At 55.8% G+C, this 19,653-nt stretch overlaps 2 protein-coding genes across 4 annotated transcripts in view; both read right to left on the reverse strand.

Moving 5' to 3' along the window:
- Nucleotides 1–19,133, reverse strand: part of PIGG (phosphatidylinositol glycan anchor biosynthesis class G (EMM blood group)) — a 30,992-nt gene extending 11,859 nt beyond the window's left edge. The window contains exons 1-9 of one of the 3 annotated variants that reach the window (XM_075544672.1): nt 18,867–19,133; nt 17,838–18,043; nt 10,242–10,451; nt 9,325–9,513; nt 8,457–8,598; nt 5,942–6,154; nt 3,122–3,339; nt 2,557–2,844; nt 1,364–1,830 (exon numbers count right to left, since the gene is read on the reverse strand). In XM_075544672.1, coding sequence (XP_075400787.1) covers nt 1,364–1,830; nt 2,557–2,844; nt 3,122–3,339; nt 5,942–6,154; nt 8,457–8,598; nt 9,325–9,513; nt 10,242–10,451; nt 17,838–18,043; nt 18,867–19,020 — 2,087 coding nt within the window. In that variant the 5' untranslated portion in view covers nt 19,021–19,133. The remainder of the gene's footprint in view (nt 1–1,363; nt 1,831–2,556; nt 2,845–3,121; nt 3,340–5,941; nt 6,155–8,456; nt 8,599–9,324; nt 9,514–10,241; nt 10,452–17,837; nt 18,044–18,866) is intronic. The other 2 variants (XM_075544671.1, XM_075544673.1) reach the window with 2 other exon arrangements.
- LOC142443049 (large ribosomal subunit protein eL34-like) lies at nt 461–935 on the reverse strand. Its single transcript, XM_075544674.1, has one exon. It carries the CDS (start codon nt 918–920, stop codon nt 516–518), a length of 405 nt encoding a protein of 134 aa, XP_075400789.1. The 5' UTR covers nt 921–935; the 3' UTR covers nt 461–515.
- Nucleotides 19,134–19,653: the final 520 nt, after the last annotated feature.

Here is a 19,653-nt window from a genome sequence, read left to right on the forward strand (position 1 = left end):
CTCAGCTAGACAGACCAAGTCCCCTGCCGTGCTGACGCTAACCATCAGCTGTGCTTCCGGGTGAGGGGGATACGGAGACCCCACCCAAAGAGCTGCCCAGTCCAGCGCCCCCAACTCCTGCTCACCCACTGTAGGCGTCCTGCTCCAGCCTCACCTCTCCCCCACAACTGCCCCGTGGCACCTGAGCCCCTTGGGGTCCCTCTCGGTGAGGCTGTGGGAGCTGAGGACTGCTGCCAGCCAGCACCCCAGAGAGCCAGCAACCCCATCACATGTGCAGAGCTGGAGGAGCACCATGTGACACTCAGGGACATGCCAACAGAGAGCATGTGGTGATGCGGTAACGCAGAACACAGTGACACTGCGGTGACATAGGGACACAGTGACAGAACCAACAACTGCCACGCTGTGACAGTGACACACAGTGGTGGAAAATGTAAAGATAACGGGATTTTACACCCACTTTTTTTTTTTTAACAGAACAAGTCATTTATTATTCAAACAAGCTTCATTTGTATTTATTTAGCCTTTTGACTCTGTGCTTGTGCCTTCAACACTTTCACCACGATTTTCTGCTCCTCAATCAGGAAAGCGCGCTTGATCCTGTCTCGGACACATTTAGCGCACATGGACCCACCATAAGCCCTGCTGACGTGTTTTTTGGTTTTGGACAACCTCATGAGAACTTTGGGTCTCACAGCACGGACCCCTCGAAGTCGGCCCGGGCACACGCCACATGCAGATTTTGGCGCTTTCCCAACCTTCTTTGTATACAGGTAAACGATTCTGTTACCAGGGGTTCGGGACAGTCTAGTTTTGTTAGAGGCGGTGTTGTAGGACAGCCTACGCCGGTAGGTCAGACGCTGAACCATTTTGAATGCCTCCACACAGCGTCTCCGGATACACCCACTTTTTGAAGACATGGTGGCACAGTGACACACAGATGGCAGTGACAGTGACATAGTCACTCAGGGCGAGACACACATTGACAGTGACAGTCACTTAGGGTGACAAGACACACACAGTGACAGTAACACAGACACACACAGTGAGTGACAGTCAGGGCGACAGACACAGTGACCGTAACACAGCCACTCAGGGTGACAGACACACACACAGTGACAGTAACACAGAATGACAGGCAGATACAGAGGCAGAGACACAGACACAAAGCGACAGGGCCCAAGCTGCCCCCAGCTCAGCCTAGGGCTGGCAACGCTGCACCCCCAAGACAGGCTCGTGATGAACCTCCATCCATATCAGTGCATGGGCTGTGGGGTGTGTGTCCCGGTCCGACTTCATATACAACACCCTTCTCAACTACACTTGGAGGGAGAAGCTGCCTGGACGTGCCGATGGCCCTTACCTGGTGAGCCAATGGCCCAGGTCTGGCCGGTGGGCACCCTGCACGCCCGTCTGGTTCAGGGCCCGCAGCAGCCGGCAGCAGCACAGCACGGCCCAGGGGCTGGCCAGTACCATCTGCCGTTCTGCACTGCCCAGTGCCTCGAAGGCAGAAGCAGCTCCATGCGTCCCCACGCCTTCCAACATGGCACAGCGCACTGCTCCATCCCACAGTGCTGGACCGGCCTCCCTGGGCCTGGGCCTCTCACGCTGGTCCCCCTGCGGTGCCTCGTCCTCCTCACTGCAGCCCAGGAAGTGCTTCCTGCAGACATCCTGACACAGGGCCAGGCACAGCGTGCTGACCAGAAAGTACCAGGTCTGGTGCTCCTCCTCGATGAAGCTGCTGGCGCCCAGGCTCAGGACGTGGCCCACAGTGCCCATCACAATGAGGACATCCAGCTCCGACCAAGGCCAGAGGTATGCAGCCAGGCTCTGTGGAAAGGAAAGCCACTCACTGAGAGCATTCTGGGTAAAGCACATGCCCCACCATGCCCACAGCACTCGCACTCGGGGGACACAGGCTGGGGGACTCTCCCACAGCACCTGCCCTGTTCTCAAGGGGGACATGGACTCTCACCTGGGAATGAAAATCGTGAGCAGTGTCAAAACAGTAAGAAATATCACCCCTGTCTTCAAAGAGACCACCCTCAGTTCATACAGAGACCTCAAGTCCTCAAAGATCACCCCTATCTTCAGAGACCACCCTCAGTCATCACAGAGACCACCCCAGTCCTCCAAGATCACCCCTATCTTCAGAGACCACCCCCAGTCCTCAGAGGCCACCCCAGTCCTCAAGATCATCCCTATCTTCAGAGACCACCCCTCCCACCCCCCCACCCCCCCCAACCATCCGAGAGGCCTGTCCTCTGTGAGCTACAGCATTTTACTTTCCCGGGGTCTCCACCTGTCACACAAAGGTGTGTTTCCGTGACTCACGGGACTTTACCACCTCCAGCCCTAGGGCGGCAGGAACCCTTTTCTTCTAAAATTCCAGGCCATCATCTCACGACATCACAGAGCTGGATTCTGAAATCCGGGTGCCCACACTGCTCCTGCAGGGCCCTCTGCGGCATGCCCCATGCCTAGTGCAGCAGGGCTGGTCAGGGCGGGAGCAGTGAGTAGGAGGGGGAGGCTTCTGCCTGCTCCCAGGGTCCTTACCTTCCCCACACGAAGACGCCGTGTGCCCCCCACCATCGTTGTGAGCGCAGACACAATGGCGCAGAGCAGAGCGGACAACAGCACCATGGCTGCGCCCGCCACCAGCCAGGACACACTGCAGAAGTAGCAGCTGCTCTCTGTGGAGGTGCACACGGTGACGTGGACGGCCCAGAGGCCCAGCAGCGTCAGGTAGAAGAGCAGAGAGAACAGAGGCGACAACAGCGGTACGTCCAGCTCAGCTGCGGGTCCTAGCGCCTTCGGGATGCTGAGCAGGAGCAAGGCAAAGACCTGGGCAGGGAGACCAGTGATGTTCCCACGGGCCAGGTACCTGGCCACGCCTCAGCTGTCCCATGAGAGCGCTCAAAGCCCCACTTCCAACCAGCTGCCAACAAGGGGTGTTGTAAGCTGCATGGGCCCACCTGCCTCCCCACTCCCCACTGTGGACATAGCCTGGTGAGGAAGATTGCAGCCCACACTGACCCTTTAAGCTGCAGCACTTTGGCCCCACTCATGCCCCACACAGAGCTGAGCTGCCCACCCCCCTCACAGAGCTGCTGCTCACTACCTCCAGGACCAGTGTGGCTCCCACCGCCATGGAGTAGGTGTCGTAATGAGCCACCTGTCTGCTCAGAGACAGGCTCAGGGTCTGCAGAGCATCCAGGTACTGCCTGAGGACCTTCGTGCCGAGGTTCAAGAGGACTTCTGAGCTATTCTCCTCCAAGTAGAGCTTGATCCAGTTCCCATGCAGCCTTTCTGACATTTTAAACTGTTCAAACCCAGGGTCTAATAGGAAGAGAAAGAAGCTCTTCGCATATGTTTAGAGCTACGGCGTGTATGTATGTACATCAACGTAAGCATATGTATAGAAACAACCCCGTTACTCGTGGTAGACGGCAAGGGCTCACCCCCGGTGAAGAGGCTCTACTCCGGAGGGAGAAGAGTAGCACCCCACCCCCAGCCCAGCGCTTGGCCTCCCAGTGCACAGCCAGACACTGGTCCGTGTGCAACCTACACCCTCACACAGGAGAGGACAAAATGCAAAACACGTACGCTAAGACAATCTAAAACATCTGTCTTGTGGGGGAAACAAGCAAAGAAGGGGCGGGGGCGGTCTTCGCAGTGAAGCAACAGCTCAGCAGAGACCCAAGGATCTTTCTCTCTCAGTGATCTGGTGCTGACAGATCCAGATCCAAGGGAAACATCACACAGGAATCCACTTCCTCACAGCTCAGCAAGCTGGCCTCCGAGTTCTGAGTGCCAACAAGGCAGGGTTTTCTCGTCCGCCTCAGTTCCTGGGTCCTGGGCCCCTGGAGGTTGCCAGGAGTCCTGACATCTCTCTCACTCATTCAGGTTCTTCCACATCTCAGGTGGCGAGACTGTGTCTCCCGTGTTTGGGCATGTTGTCAGGAGGATGTGACGCTTGCTGTGGGAGTCATGTCAATGTGAAGTTGTGTCACAGTGTAGGGGCAGAGTCCAGCCTGTCAATCAGATGACGGCCTGATTTCTCCTTTAGCCAGGAGAAACTGGGAACCACCCCACTCTCTGCTCCTTCTCCTTCCAGCTTGCTGGAACGCTGCCACTGATCCTCATGACTCGGCAGCCGTGATCTGCGTTCTGTGCGAGTCTGAAGAGGGACTTTCAGACTTGTATTGGACTTCGGGACGTGTGTGGGGCTGGCTGGGATGACTTCTTCATATATAATTACTTCCTGATATGAAGCTTTCTTGAGGGAGGGAAAAATGAGGACCTGATACCAAGGGCTCAAACAGAAAGCAAATGTTTTAAGAATGATGAGGGTAACAAATGTACAAATGTGCTTGACACAATGGATGGATGGATGAATTGTGATAAGAGTTTATGACCCCCCCCAATAAAATGATTTTAAAAATTAGAGTCTTATCCCAGTAAAATAATTTATAAATAAATAAATGAAGCTCTTTCTTATACATAGATGAGTGTAACACTCAGCAAAGCTGTGAAGCAGTGTAAAAGAACTCCGACAAGATGGATGGGCACCGTGGCCGCACCGAGCATGACAACAAGGCGATACGAGGCTGGTGGGTGTTGGGCTGCTACATTGAGTGGCCCTGAGTTGGAAGGGACCCCACAGCACAGAACAGCAGCTCAAACAGCTGGATTCAGCTACACCCATGCTAACCTTTGGTCACTACCATCAACCATTAGGTAATGTTTCCACTGGTGTTCTATCAACTCGTGGAGCCCTGTCTGTCACAGGGCCTTCAGGGCAGCTGAACGTTCTTCGTTGCATCTTGAAGGGCTGCTGTCTCTGAAACGGCTGAAGGCCCACTGTGTTCCTGGTGCACTGACACTGTGTGCACCTTCCATCCTCTTTGGTGTTTCCTGTAGCAGGAGATGGGAAGTGGTTCTTCGGTTCCTTCGGCCTGAGAAATGCTCACTGCTTTCACCCTTTGATTCTCTACTTCCTGGTCTTTGCACATTTCCTTCAAACATGTGATCTTCTGGAGACGCCCTTTGAAATGTTTGTTTAGCTCTTCATGTCATGTGCTTTAGCTAAGCCACATTCAAGAGCACGTTTCAGTCTCTGCTTTCTTTCCGCTCTTTTTAATGACCCTCTTTTTTCCCTCTCTTGCTCCATGCACCTACTCACCTAACCTCGATCCTGTGTGGCTTTTGTTTGCGAGAATACAGAGAGACATGAAAGGACAGCGATTTGAGGACGTTGAAGAGGTGAAGAAAAAAACGAGGGAGGTGCTGTCAGCCATCCAAACAGATAAGTATGAAAAATTCCGTGTTTTGGAGGAGTCCCCCTTGTATTCTGGCTCTCATGTGTAGCCTCGTCCACCTCTCCTGATGGGTCCGAGACATGGTCACTCCCTGGAAAGGATGTAGACCCCATGACTGGGTGATCTGAGCAAGGCTAAGGAGCATGTTGTTTCCTGCTGAGACACAGCCCCCCTCAAGGGGCCCACCTCTAGGACCTTACACACTAGTGTGAGACCCAGCTGGCCACATGGAGGGTGGGGGTCTCAGGACAGATTTCAAAGGAGGACAAGAACCCTGGGGAATGACGCAGGTGTTGGGGAACATGAGCCCTTTCTGTGCCTGTGCCAGGGAGCCCCTCTCACAGGAGTGGGAGAGGAGGAAGATAGGGAGGAGAGGTGGACGTGGGAGGGCAGGAGAGGAGGAAGGTCGGGAGGAGGGGTGGAGGCGGTTGGGGAGGGCAGGAGCGGGAGAGGAGGAAGGTAGGGAGGAGGGGTGGAGGTGGTCAGAGGCCGGCAGCTAGGTTTCCAAGAGCACAGGCCCCTGCAGCATGTGCACTCCTGGCGACCGCGCCGGCCCCCTCAGAAGCTCCGTGTTCATGGTGACATGGAGCCTTGTGGAGGCTGTGCCCAAGGCAACTCACCTTTCTCATACAGAGGCACGTTCTCCTGCAGTAGTCTGCTGAGCTGCACTGTATTTAGGTGTAAAAACCTCAATTGGTCTCTCATGGGTCTTCCTTCCAGGACTTGGAACAGAAGGCGTCCCACACTGCTCTGGGGAATCGGCAGGCCCAACCCTATGGCCAGTGTGGCGGCCAGGTCGGTCTGCTGGACATGCCTTGGCCGTCGGACATCGCCTGGAAGAAGCACACATGCCCAGCGTTGAAGTGGTAGGCGAGGGCAGGAGAGAACGCTGATATCTGTCAGGTCACCCTGTGGAAACGGTCTATTGCTGACCACAAGGAGGGCGTCTCTCCTGCACTCTCCTGGCCAGGGGGTGGGAGGACGAGGAGGCCTGCTGGGCTGCACTGGCCACACGGCTGTGTGCATCAGGGGAGCAGTCCTGCTACCAGAACAGGACATCAAACCAGACTCTCTGGCTGATCAAGCTCAAGTCAGGAACCACCTGACGCCACCCTGCTGAGAACAGCAGAGGCCTTGGCGGAAGCCGTGGGAGTCTCCAAGTGACAGACAGACTGAAGTCCGTACTTGGGTTAAAGGCAACCTAGGGAGCCACAAACCAGTTCTAAGGCATGGGCTCATTCCAGGGTGCTTCCAGCCGGCTGGAAACCTGAACCTCGGCTGCCAGCTGGGAAGGAAGTGCCGCTCTTCTACCTGAGGAAGACGATGGTGTCGAGATTTAGGCAGAGAACACATCTGCTTCGGCACCTGCTCTAGACACCACAAGAGAGAACACAGCATGGCCAGCAACAACAGGAGCAGCCTGAGTGCTCCAAAGAGTCTGCACATTCCCACATGCTCACACCGAAAGAGATGAGCAGATGGCCCAAGAAATGGCTGGGACTCACTTGCTACAAAGGGCTAGCCTCTGTTTCTGTCCTTTCCATGTACTGGACAAACTGCTATCCCAGTTGCAGCCAGCAGCCCAGCACACAGCCAGCCCCTCTGTGTCTGGATGTTCCTCTTCAGGTAAAGGGAGGCACGGAGGGCTGCCAGCATGCCAGCAGCCCACTCTCAGGATGTTAGCAGCAAGGTCTGTCCTCCGTTCGCCACCACTTCCACCCTGGCTCAGCTACCACCCATTGCCTGCACCTCGAAGTTGTCATTTAAATATTCAATCAGTGAGTGAGCCGATGGGAAGGTTCCAAAAGCCAGGGTGCAGTTCTGTTTGGCCTGCACATGGGAGCTGAGGCTGTTGTTTTGACCCGCCTGCCCTCTCTCGGCTGGGGCACCTAAAGGGCTGGGTCAAGCCAAGTCCCTGAAGCCTCGGAAGTAGATGAGGTCATCCCAGTAGTGCAGGTGAAGGGCAGGACACACATGGGGAAGAGACTGAGACTGCAGACAGCGAGCAAGAAGAGCCAGCACCCAGGGCTGAGAGGCCGGCAGTGCAGTGATGCCCAGGTCCAGAGCAGAGCCAGGACTCACGGGACTTCACAGCAATACACCACCTGGGTGACATGCGCGAGTGGGCAGAAGCATGTGGCATGGGTCAGACAGGGACCTGTGTGTGTCAGGGTGTCTGCGGGGAGACACTAGTGGGCAGAAGGGCGTGGGGTGTGGGTCAGACAGGGACCGCTGAGTGTTGGGGTCCTGTCACAACCCTGATCAGATGCAAGGGAAGTTCCCTGGGTGTGGCTGCAACGCCTTTCACCACACAGGAGAGAAAGCAGACCGAGATCGGAGGCCATCCTGCCACCAAGAAGAGTCGGCAGCATTCATCCTTTGGACCTGAGGTCCCCACCCAGAGAAAGCACGGAGCCAGGGGAAGATGGCTCCCTAAGGAACACCGGCCCACAGGACCTTTTCTCAAGAGGGAACGTCTTCCCCAAGAGCCAGCACTCTGAGTTTGAACTTCCACCTTCCTCACTGTGGCAGAGTCCACTTCTGTTTGCCATAGCCACGGAGCCATGCGGGCAGATGCACGGACAGACTCACAGCGCAGCGCCGGAGGGAGTGTGTCAGGCTAGAGAGCTGGAGCAACAGCCTGCCTTCAGAAGAAGTACCACGGACAGAGGAACCAAATGGAAAGAGGGGAGCCCTGGTGGTGCTGTGGCTAAGTGCTGAGTTACAGACCACAGGGTGGATGGGTCAAACCCACTAGGGGCTCCCTGAGAAAGCTGAGGATGTCTGCTCCTGTGAAAACTGGCGGCCTCACTCTCACAGGGGCAGTTCCAGTCTGCCCTCTGGGTTGAGTCACGGTGAACAGCATCCACAGACAGCAGTGGGTTTGCTGGGCTAGACAGCGGTGAAAGGGCCAATTCTCCAGGACGGTAATCCTGAAGGTGCCAGATGGGCATGGCAAAGCCTGACTAGGACAGGGAACAGACAAGCTCAGCACAGACTGTGAATCAGGGAGCCACCCAGGCGTCCTAAGCCTCGTTCTCAGGGCACTCGGGGCATGGCCAGCTTAGGGTGCCGTGGGAAGTGAGATTCTGACCGTGTAAGACAGGCACGGGAGGTGGGTTCCTCAGCGCTCACCGGGGCTCCTCTCGAACGCAGAGCTGATCAGCACCAGCGGTGTGCTCACTTCCTCTGTGGAAGAGGCGCCGTGACTGCCAGTCTCAGACATGCCGTGATCCCCACAGAGGACGAGCAGGCTGGGCAGCAGGGACGCCCGCTCCTGAAAGTCAGATACCACAGAGAGACGCCTTCAGCTGAGGAGCACACGAGGGGCACACGCTGCTGCCGAGAAGCCAGCTCCAGAGGACAGTTCTCCTGGAGCAGCTCATGCTGCACCAGTCACATGTGTTATCACTGAAAGAGGCAGCTCAAAGAGCACAGACAGAACGTGCATGTGCCCAATGCCAGGCAGCTCCTGACGCAGTTTCTTCGTCTGTCCCCTGGAGAGGATCCCAGACTCACCCTCACAGGGCTGCTGAACAGACAACCACACAGTCATGCGTAAGAGCTCCCCAACCAGCCTGCCTCCTCTCCAGGCTCAGGGTCTGGCCATGTCTTTGCTGCTCTCTGGACTCACCTGCAGGGCCTCACATCTTCCTAGAATGCCCTTTCCAGGCAGGAGAGTCTGTCTGCTGCCTCTCTGCACGCCCTCTCGTACTCATGTCCCCGCCCGCTCACGCACCTAGAGGAAGCCCCCCTGCGCCTGCTTCCCATGGCACAGACCACCCTGGAGCACATGTTCCATGCCAGGCGAAGCTTGCATGGCTGAGGCGCCCCCGTCAGAGCCACAGCACTGACATAGGGCAGGGGACAAGCCCCTGCTGGATGGGTAGAAGGGTAAGGATGGTTAACAACACCTACACCATCGTCTGTGGGGAGTAAGCAGGCCACATCTCAGAGCACCCTCTCCCTGCAGGAGACGGTCCCTGATTGCACCACACCTCACCTTGGACAGCAGGGCCAGGTGAATCTTCATGAGGACACTATCCATCTCACTGAGCTTGTGGCCAACCAGGGGGCTGTGTGGGCCTGAGAGGTGGCCAATGTGGTCCAGCCCCAGGTAGTGCAGGATCAGCACATCCCAGTCGTCTCTCTTCAGCACCGTCTCCAAATGCCGCGTGACATTGTCATCCACCTACAAAGAGCAAGAGCTCCCCTGAGGCCCCCTTTTTTACGTCCTAAGGGACAGGGGGCTCCTTCCAGGGACGGCTCGAGCAGCTTGCAAAGGCAGAAAACAAACATGTGAGCCACATCAGGTGTGTCCCTGCCATGCATGCCCCTCCACGCTGCAGACAGGAAGCATTACACACATCACTTAAATGAGTCAGGGTTGACTGGATAGGAGAAAGAGCCACCAAGGAGCCGAGACCAGGGACTGAAGGAGAGGGCTGGGTGATGCACATCCAAGAGCTGTGGGCAAGCACAGACCTCGAGGAGTCTGACCCTGCAGAACCCCCTGTACTCCAAAGACCAGTTCTCAGCTAGCTGTCATCGCTGCCCCCACCCCCACTCCACTGAGGAAACACTTGCACAAAGACAAGCGTGTGTGTTGGCCTAAATCACTCAGGCACTGAGAAGAGCCTGCCCCACATGGGGCCCAAACACCCACTCTGGGAGAACCAGTGCCCTCAGGGGCTCCAAACAGGGTCTACAGGCTGACCATGTTAGTTTCCAGATCACTTTCCATCCATGTGGGGAGGCCCTCTTCACCCAGCCCCTCCCTGTGAGGCCCCTCCTGCCACCAGTGACACGAGAGAGTGATCCTCTCCACGTGCAAGCCCCACGCAAGGCGTGACTTCCCAGCACAGGATAGGCACTCCTGTGGGGCCAAGGGCAGCATCTTTCTCTGGGGCCCAGCCTCACCTCTGTGTAATCAGACACAAAGAACGAGGTGGTGCCGTCATGTTCCACAAAGTGCTTTGGGAACAGCCGGACCCATGTTTCATCCCCATAGAAGATGATCCGCTTCCCAGCAGCGGCCGCCTGTCTGAGCACGTTGTCCTCGAGCAGTGCAGGAGAATTGAGGTTCCTGACAACATCCACAAAGCCAGGGAGGCTCCCTGTCATCAACGCCTGCAGGAGGAGACAACTGTGAGGGACAGTGTGCAGATGCACAGCACTAGGGACCCTGGAACCCAACTACAGATGAACTCGGTGTGCAGACCTGACATGCCACCCAGCCAAGACACAGCCATCAGGTGGACTCTGTGTGCACAGACCTGACAAACCTCCCAGCCAAGACACAGCCGTCAGGTGGACTCTGTATCCACAGACCTGATACTCCACCCAGCCAGGACACAGCCGTCAGGTGGACTCTGTGTACACAGACCTGACATGCCACCCAGCCAGGACACAGCCGTCAGGTGGACTCTGTGTACACAGACCTGACACACCACCCAGCCAGGACACAGCTGTCAAGTGGAGGGGGAGCCACACAGATGATGGGCACTCAGCATGAAGACTGGGTGGTAACAAGAGGGCAGGGAAAACCAGGGGGTGATCTGGCTAGAGGGGAAGTAAGGGTCCCTCTCTTGGTAAGACACAACGACAGCAGACCCTTCATGTGCAGGACACACAGCAACCAACGGGCCAAACAAAGTCCTGTGTTGTAGAGCACGCCCAGGTGATGCCAAGCAGGCTGGACAAGTCACAAGCCTCTTGAGCCATTTCTCCAAAGAAGCATAGCAAAGGCCACCAAAGGGACTAGTTTCTTCACGGCCACTGAGTGGGTTCCACTCACAGGGACCCTGCAGGACCTCTGTGGGGCTTCTATGCTCACAAAGACAGCACAGGACTGTGCAGTGTCTTGTTCTGCTCACGCCCATCCATCGGAACGACAGTCATCCAAAAACAGAGTGGACCTGGTGTCCCTGAGGTGGTGGAGGAAGCATCAGCTGGTACCGCCCCACAGGACAACCTGCGGCTCCTCAAACAGGCTGGGCAGAGTCAGCCAGAGGATCCTGGGATTAGCAGCCAGTGGTGAGGCAAGAGCAAGTTCCAAAGACTTGGAATGACCCTCGATGGACAAAGGGAGGAGCAAGGTGGACCATCGCAGAGGGTCACACTCATCAGAGGCAGCCTCGCAGATGGGCTTAGGGCACGGACTGGGTCTCCGTTAGCAGCAGGAGACTAATGAGAACAGTGACAGCAGCTCAGGACAAAGAGTGGAATGAATGTTCCTGGACTGTATTTGCAGATTAGTGGTGAGGGTGTTTCTGTACTCAAAGTGTGTGAAAAGAGGGAAAGGGAACTTTTCCATGAACTTTTTGAAACCCTCGCCACACACAAACAGGTGGTTACATGAAAATAAACAAGAACGCGTGAATTGCATAAAGTGGAGATTTTAAAATGAGATCCCCTGAGGCAGTCTGACTCGAGACAGCTCTGGTGCGATTCTGGAGTGTGAGTTCGAGAACTCACTTTGTAGAGACAGCTCTTGGGGAAGGATCCGCCACCAGCGCACACGGACACATTTGTGACCAAGATGGCAACAAACTGCACACATGGCGCCAAGCTCGCTGCGGCTTTCAATTAGTACACTCGGATGACCACCATCTCCTGCACTCGCACTTCCTCTAGAAGGTGCCGCCCGCAGGGCTGTGCAGTGGGTAGCCGAGCCCCTGGGGAAGGCAGCGGCCTGCAGGGGCTAACCATGTGCTGGAGGGTGAGCCTCCAGGGGTGCTGATACCATCAGCATGGCACAGGGCACATGATTGATGAGGCGGAGCAGCAAGGCCGACCTGGGCATGAACCTGCTTGGCCTTCCAGTCCAGGTGGCGGTTCGGCGGCTGTCCCGAGGCAGCGCTGGGGGCACAGATGCTGCAGGACAGCAGGCTGGCTGGGGCAGTGGGGGCATGGGTGGGTGTAGGAATGACTCTGAGGAAGAAGAAAGGCACCTGAACTGAGCTACCTGGACAGGGACGCAGGGAAAGAAATGTTTCGGGGAGCACCTTGAGGGTGGTCCAGGTGGACACTAGGGGCTGGAAGTGCCCAGCAGTCAGCAGCTATATTGACCTGGATCCCAAAAAATGAGCCTGAGGCAGAAATCTAGAAGTTTCTATGTTCACGAGACGGCCCACAAGCTCTGAAAGTCCACAGATGGGAGGTCCCCTGGCTAAGGAGGCTGGGAGGGGTCGGCAGAGTGCCTGGAGGGGCTTTGTGGGCTAGTGAGCCAGCCCTTCACAGTGGATAGATGCCTTTTCCTTCCGAGTGAGAGCCCAGAGGGACCGTAGTTCAACCTCCCAGCCATCCCAGGGAGGAAGCACTTCCACATGCCCCAACACAAAACAAACCCCATTTCTGTGGGGACCATTCACACTCACAGCAACCCGTAGCCCATGTCCAAAGCCTGCCCATCTTTACGGGGGCAGATGCCTCATGCCCCCCCCCCCCCGCGAGGCTGGTGGGCCCCAGGGCTCCTTGTCAGTTTCCTGACTTGGAAACCCTTCAAGTCGTGCTACAGGGTCACTGAGAGCCAGGATCGACTTGGCCAGTGTTGGAGTACCCTGTGAAGCAGGCTGTGGGCAGAGAGCCAACTAGAATAGACTGGGAGCAGGAGGTAAGGGAATCACGAGCCCAGGAAGTGGGGAGACAGATCTGAAGCGGGGAGGACTGTGAGCCGAGGGACAGCGAGGGCCTCCTCTCCCCCGCGTGTTCACAGGCTTACTGCGGGAGCCGGTGCCGTCTTCTACTGAGACATCCAACAATGTGCTGCCCCAGCAGTGGGCACATGTCCCATTCATTGTTGCTGCGGGACTGGGGGGAGGGGCATGTTAACTCTGGCTGAGCCCACTCACATGCATGCAGCAGGATCTAAGGCACCTGCTCGCCCATCTCGGTCTTGACCTTTTTAAAGTGACAAATAGAAAATGGCCGTACACACTTTCTGGTAGGTACTGCTGAGAATTTTCCCCCCTTGTTTGCTGACACTTAAAACTCCCTCCTTAGTAGCCATCCCTCCTTCTCAGTGTCCTTCCGACACTCATCAGACAGCACTGTGGCGCTTTGCATGTTGCGGTAATGACAGAAGCTGTCACCAGCTTGTCAGACATCAGCAGGGTTACCCCTAGTGAACAGGCTTCAGCAGAGCCTCCAGACAATAAGCTACCAAGGTCTGGGCTGTGCACTGACCCTCCTGCACAGCAGTGAAACCCTGCCAGGCCGAGCGCAGGACGAAGGCCCACCACTGAGGTGGCCTTAAACACAGCCGTCTCCACTGTAATGATGCGGGAGGAGCCAAGCTCTCAGGACCTTACTTTGCTGGTGGGGATGACTCAAAATGGGGAAAAAAAACAGCTGCAAACATTCATTCACGGTTGGCAGGTAGTACGTATCAAGTATTGCCCAGTGAAACAGTGCGGAGGGGCTGGGCAGGCCTGATCTCTGGCTTCCCTGTTGGCATGAGGCAGGGGTCACACTAGCACCCACGACCCATCCTTCTTCACCTATTCTGGCATCAACTGTTCCTCCCCCCGTCTCTACCCTAGGTTCAATAACCCATTGCAATGGCCACATAAAAATCACAGACAATATTCATGATTCATAGAGCTTATTAGGGGAGTTCACAGGACAACACTAGTCAGGATCAGTGAACAGTACTTGGTCGTTGGTCCACAGCCACACCTGAATCAGCATCCAGTCTCTCTGGTCCTCAGCCTCTGCCTCCATAGACCAGGAAATGCACAGTGCCATAATCTCAAAGCTGTTCCTCTGTTCTGTCCCTGGTTTCCTTACTTTGGTCTTTGGTCTCAGCCTGGCTCGACTCTGCCCCATGGCCTCTGTGCCATAGCGTCTGGGCCTCTGGTCTGTACCCTGCAGTTCAGTCCGAGATCTCCAACATGCTCTTCTGAGGGTTCTGGGCTTCCTCACTGGCTCGGACACATAGAGGGGAGAGGGCCTGAGGGTGAGGTGTGAACTAAGGCCAGGACCGAATGCCATCTTGATCCCCTGGTGTGTGTGGCAGAGACCTCCCTGGGTCGGTATCGACCACAATGGGTCAATAGCCATAGGCTTAGAGTCCAGAGTCATGATACATCCCAGAAGGAATGACGGCTAGGAGGCCACACCAAATGACTACATCTCATAGGAATCCAGTCAAATTGAAATCATTAAAATGAAAAGGAACACACAGATATCCGAGGCATTAAAGAATCCGAAACGAAAACACCTCCGTGCTCAGGTCAGTTTTGATTCATAGCTGCCGTACAGCTATGCTCACTGAGGGAGCAGAAAGTCTCATCTTTCTCCCATGGGGCATCTCGTGGATTTTAACTGCCACCTTAGCAGTTAGCAGCTCACTCGTGACCCAGTATGCCAGTGTGGCCCCTCATCCGAGGCACTCGTGAGGACAGGTACTGGCCATTTTGAATTATTTTGATTTGAACATAACAAGGTTTAAACACCGCATGGTTTAAAATCAGAAAAGGTGTGCATCAGGGTTGCATCCTCTCATTGTACTTTCAATCTGTATGCCAAGCAAATAACCCCAGAGGTGGACGATACAAAGAATGTGGCGTCAGGATTGGAGGGAGGCTTATTAAGAATTTACGACATGCAGATGACACAGCCTTGCTTGCTCCAAGTGAGGACTTGGAGCACTTGGTGATGGAGATTAGAGACCACAGCGTTCAGTATGACTGCAACTCAATATCAGAACCAAGTCTCCCAACTGGACCAATAAAAAGCATCCTGATAAAGGAGGAGGCTGAAGTTGCCCAAGAGTTCATGCAGCCAGGCTCACATGCAATATGAGAAACCCAGACATTCTTTGGGGGGCAAAGCTGCCACCTGCGAGCCGTCATGGCCTGGACCCAAGCATGTGAGGAGTCCTGGTGGCATCATGCTCTCGCATTGGGCTGCTAACCGCAAGGTCAGAAGTTTGAAATCACCAGCTGCCCCCAGAGAAAGAGAAGGGGCTTTCTATTGTGACATGTGGTTGTTGTGAGTCAGCATCGGCAAGAGGGCAGTGAGTCTGGTTCTATGTGCACGTGAAGGCTGGACAGTGGGTCATGAAGACGGAAAAACTGACACATATCAATCAGAGTGTTGGTGAACAACATTGACAAGGACTGTGGGCTGTCAGAAGAACAAATGTGTGCTGCCACACGCTGGGGTTGCACACCGCCCTGGGTCCATTACAAGTAGTTCCCCCAGGCTACGGCTCACCAAGTGACTTAGCCTGCAGCCTAGCAAACAGAGTTGCCAGTCATCAGGATGTCCATTTTCCCATCATGGCTTTTACAAAAGCCATTTTCCCACCATGGCTTTTACCCTCCTTTTCAGATGACCTTAGCTGCCCTGACATGTCCGAGGGCGGGCACTGCTTGGTGTCTGTCCCCCAAGGAGAGGAGGTCTTGAAGGGATAGCTTCCTGGAGGCCAGCACAGGCTGTGGCCACAGCAGAACCAAAGGCTCTGCAGGCTCCGTTCAGAAGGGCCTGGCCGGGTCATCCCACTTGGCAGCAGTGCATGCAGTGTGGGTGCCAGAGGCCATGGCTGCCAACGTTTGGCACTCAGTGTGTGAGGTCAGCTGGGTGGTTCTGACCTTCACATCTGTCTCATCCAAGGAACGGCAGAGAAGCAGTGCATGTCGGGCCTGGGGCTTGATGCTCAACAAGGCAACACTGTGGCTCGCGAGGTTAGTACTGGGTTGCTAACTGCGAGATCTGTGGGAGCAAGATGAGGCTCTCGTTCCATAAACCCCACAGAGTGTGACTATGAATCAGAACCACCCAATGATAGTAGGCTTTATATATAATTCTGTTCACTCTAACATTCCTGAAGAAAGCTAGACAACAAACTAAACCCACTCATTGGCTTACAGCTACCTTAGACAAGGTTTCTAAGACTGTCAATCCTTAAGGGAAAATCTTTACTCGGCTTCAACTGCTGCAGCTAACACGTGACAGCATTGAAGGGTGGCACTGTTAAGCCTGTTTCACCACAAGCGGCTGGTGCTGACACTGAGTTCTTCCTCCACCTGGAGGCAGGGTAGGAGGCGTGCACCTTAGCCTGTGCCTTAGTCCTCTCCTGCCTGACCCAGAGCAGTAAGTCACTCCACTGATGGCCTGCCCTGTGTAGCACCTCCCAACTGGGGTGTGAGAAACAAAGGTCTTTCAAGGGCTCAGGGTGGGGCCCCGCATCCAGAGCTGAGGAAGCAGGGGGGGGGGGTGACGGGGGGGTGGTGGCGGTGGCGGTGATGGATGCTAAGTTCCCACGAGCAAAACCCAAATGTACACAAGAAGGAGTCTGCACACACAGCCACTTTCTTCCAGACAGCTCCACCTGGACCCCGAGTTCCACTTCCTAACAAGGCACAGCAGGCCACACTTGCAGAAGCAGCAAACCATCCAGTGCTGAGGTGGTCAGGAGCCTGGATGCCTTCTCCTGAGGGGTGGGGGCTCAACAGAGTGAGGGCTGAGTGACCTGGATCACTTGGCCAGAGCACCACTAGCCCATCAAGCACTGTGACTTCAGCACCATCACCCTCCTGAGCTACCTTAGCGTTTCCTCTAGGTCCATTCACACACCCCACGCCACCCCAAGCACATGAGCAGGCACCACTGCCGTGCTCGTGCCCTTCATCTAGAACAGGACGCGGCACCCTGGAGATGCTCAGTCCACAGCACCATGCGAAGATGACCCACATCCAGGAGGGAAACAAGCAGGCATTTAGCAGACACCAATTGATCAACCACTAGCGCTGCCCCAGCAGGAGCTGCAGCCCCGCCAACAGAGGGACTACACAGCTGGCCTTGGAAGGAAGGTTCCAGAGTCGGTCCCTCACGACACACGCCACATCCAAAACCAAACTTCTCCATGTTCTCTACCCGTTCCTCCTCCTGGCTCAGGGAGCTTCACCAACCCTGCGCTCTAAACAGCCCTCCCTTCCATCCCTGGTGTTTCTGCATGTGCTCCGTCAGGGCAGATGCAGCCCTGCCCCTGAGAACACCCACTAGATACCAGCACAAAGTGCTGCTCACCAGCCAGCTGTCGGCTTTGCTCCTTTCTCCCGGTGAGTGCACAGCTGTGCGCTGTCAGGATGCTGAATACCAAGGGCTTCCGTGGACGCAGTGCAACAGCTGAGGCCTGGTGAAGTGGTGTGGAGACCACAGACCATTCTGAACACATCATCTATCTTCTCTGACTCTGTTTCCTCCTCTGTAGTGTCCAGAGATGGGACTAACCTTCGAGCATCCTTCTAGCCTAGAGTCTGACTGACCACTGGCTGGCCAGGCTCTGGGTTATTTCACACCCTTCCTGCTGCTCATCAAGCATGTGCTCTGGTCACCCCAGAGGGCAGGGCCAAAATCTTGTGCCTCAGCCCCTTCCTACTTCCAAGGCCCCAACAAAGCATCAAATTAGTGTCTGGTTCATTGAAGCTGGATCTCCACTTAGAGAGCACAGGAGACTCCTCTAAACCTCTGAGTTACACTGGTTTAACGTGAAGCCAAATGGTTTACCTTGATTCGAGGCATGGTAACTGTGGGTGGCTTTGCCTCAGCCACAAAGCTGTGAGATGCTCCTTTCTCCACAAGGTAAGTTGTGTAGGGCATGAATTTCACACCCTTTGACCCAAACACAAAATCATCCCTCAGGGCATCTATCAGCACAAGGACAACTTTACTGAAGAGAGGTGGTGGAAGTTTAGTCCAGTTTGAACTGGCTCCTAAATGATTTTGGAAAAAGAGAAAACAGAAAGTTAATTTTATACTTTATTTCACCTTCAAGGTCCTCCAGGATTGAGCTAGCACATAACCTATCCAGCTTCATGTCCCCACGCAAGCCCCAGGGGCAGGGAGATCCCTCTAACTGGAGGGCAGTAGGAAAGAAAAGGAATCCTGTGAGATGAGGTGTAATTGGTTTTGGGTTTGTTTTTTTTGCCCCTTCCTTTTACCTCCTCGTAATTGGGTTTTACGGGCTGGGCGGTCCTGGGCAAGGCACCCCTATAGACGCGTCTTACAATGGAGCATTCAGGTAGTTACACCTATCGCCGTACTTTCAGTAGAAGATGGACACACTGTGCAAACTGTTCACAAGGGCGGCAGAGCTAAGGCCACGGCGTTGGTTCCGGCTCTCATAGGGCAGAGGAGAACTGCCGCCGTACCTTTGCAAGGACCACTATAAAGCCAACCGATAGTTCCATCTCCTACAAAGAGCGGCTGGTAGGTTCAAACTGCTGACCTTTCCTTTAGCAGCCCATCTCGCACTCTACTACCTGAGTGGCAGCGCCTGTTCCCCGGGTGCAGCGGTAGATGGGTGGATGCAACGGGGTGGTCTAAAGGAACGTGGGAAAAGAAACTGCAGGGGGGCGGGGTGCAAATCTCTTGTGTCCTACGGGACCGAAAGGGTTCCCGGAAGAGAGAACCCAAAGGCCGCCCAGGACAGCAGAGCGGCGGCATGGGCCAGGGGCGGTTCAGGGTCGCGGCGGTGGGGCCGGGGTGGCTGACAGCGAGAACCCGCCCGAGAGGGGACGCGGGAAAGGCCCGTACCGGACGACGGCTCCGGCGCCGGGGTCTCTGCTGGGTGCTCCCCCCGGGAGGAGGAACGAACGGGCGCGGGGAAGAATCCCCGGAGGAAGATGGCGAACCCGAGCACCTGGATCGCTACGCAGCAGGCGGCGAAGGTCCCGGAGCCCAGTCGCATGGCGCCGACGCGCGAGCCCCGGGCTAAACTCGCCGGCGGCGGAGACACCCGCCCCCGCAGCGGCCGCGGATGCCCGACGGTCGGCGGCTTCCGTGTCGTCACATCCGCCCGCGTGCCGGAAATACGCACACAGGGCCGGTACTGCGCAGAGCCACCCGCGGGCGCCCTGCCCTGAGCACCGCCCACCCACGCCGCCCCCGAATTCAACCCGGAACCCATTCGCTCCCAGGCCCCGCCCCGCCACCTCCTCCGTCACTCCCTCACTGATTCTTCTGGACACACCCAGGTGTGACCGACCCATTTTTCAGGCGGAGAAACAGAGAACACGTCAGAACACCTGCCGCCCTCTCCTCTGGGGACAGACAGCCCGGATTCGAGGCACCGCTGTCCGGAGCCTTGCTGTCTGCCGCTTCCTCCCCAATGTCTATGTGTACAGGCCTTCCTCTGTGTCTCTGTCTGTCTGCCTCTCCAGGCTTTCCTGTTTCTCTGTTTCTAGTCTTTCCTCTTTCAGTCTGTCTCTCTGTCTTTGGCCCTGCTCTCTGCGTCTCTCAGTCTCATTCTCTCAGTGTTTCACCCTCTGGCTCACTCCAGAGCACCCACAGATGCTAGACACTTAAGACCATTACGGCAGAC

Source organism: Tenrec ecaudatus, chromosome 3 (genome assembly GCF_050624435.1).
Source record: "Tenrec ecaudatus isolate mTenEca1 chromosome 3, mTenEca1.hap1, whole genome shotgun sequence".
Classification (NCBI taxonomy): Eukaryota; Metazoa; Chordata; class Mammalia; order Afrosoricida; family Tenrecidae; genus Tenrec; species Tenrec ecaudatus.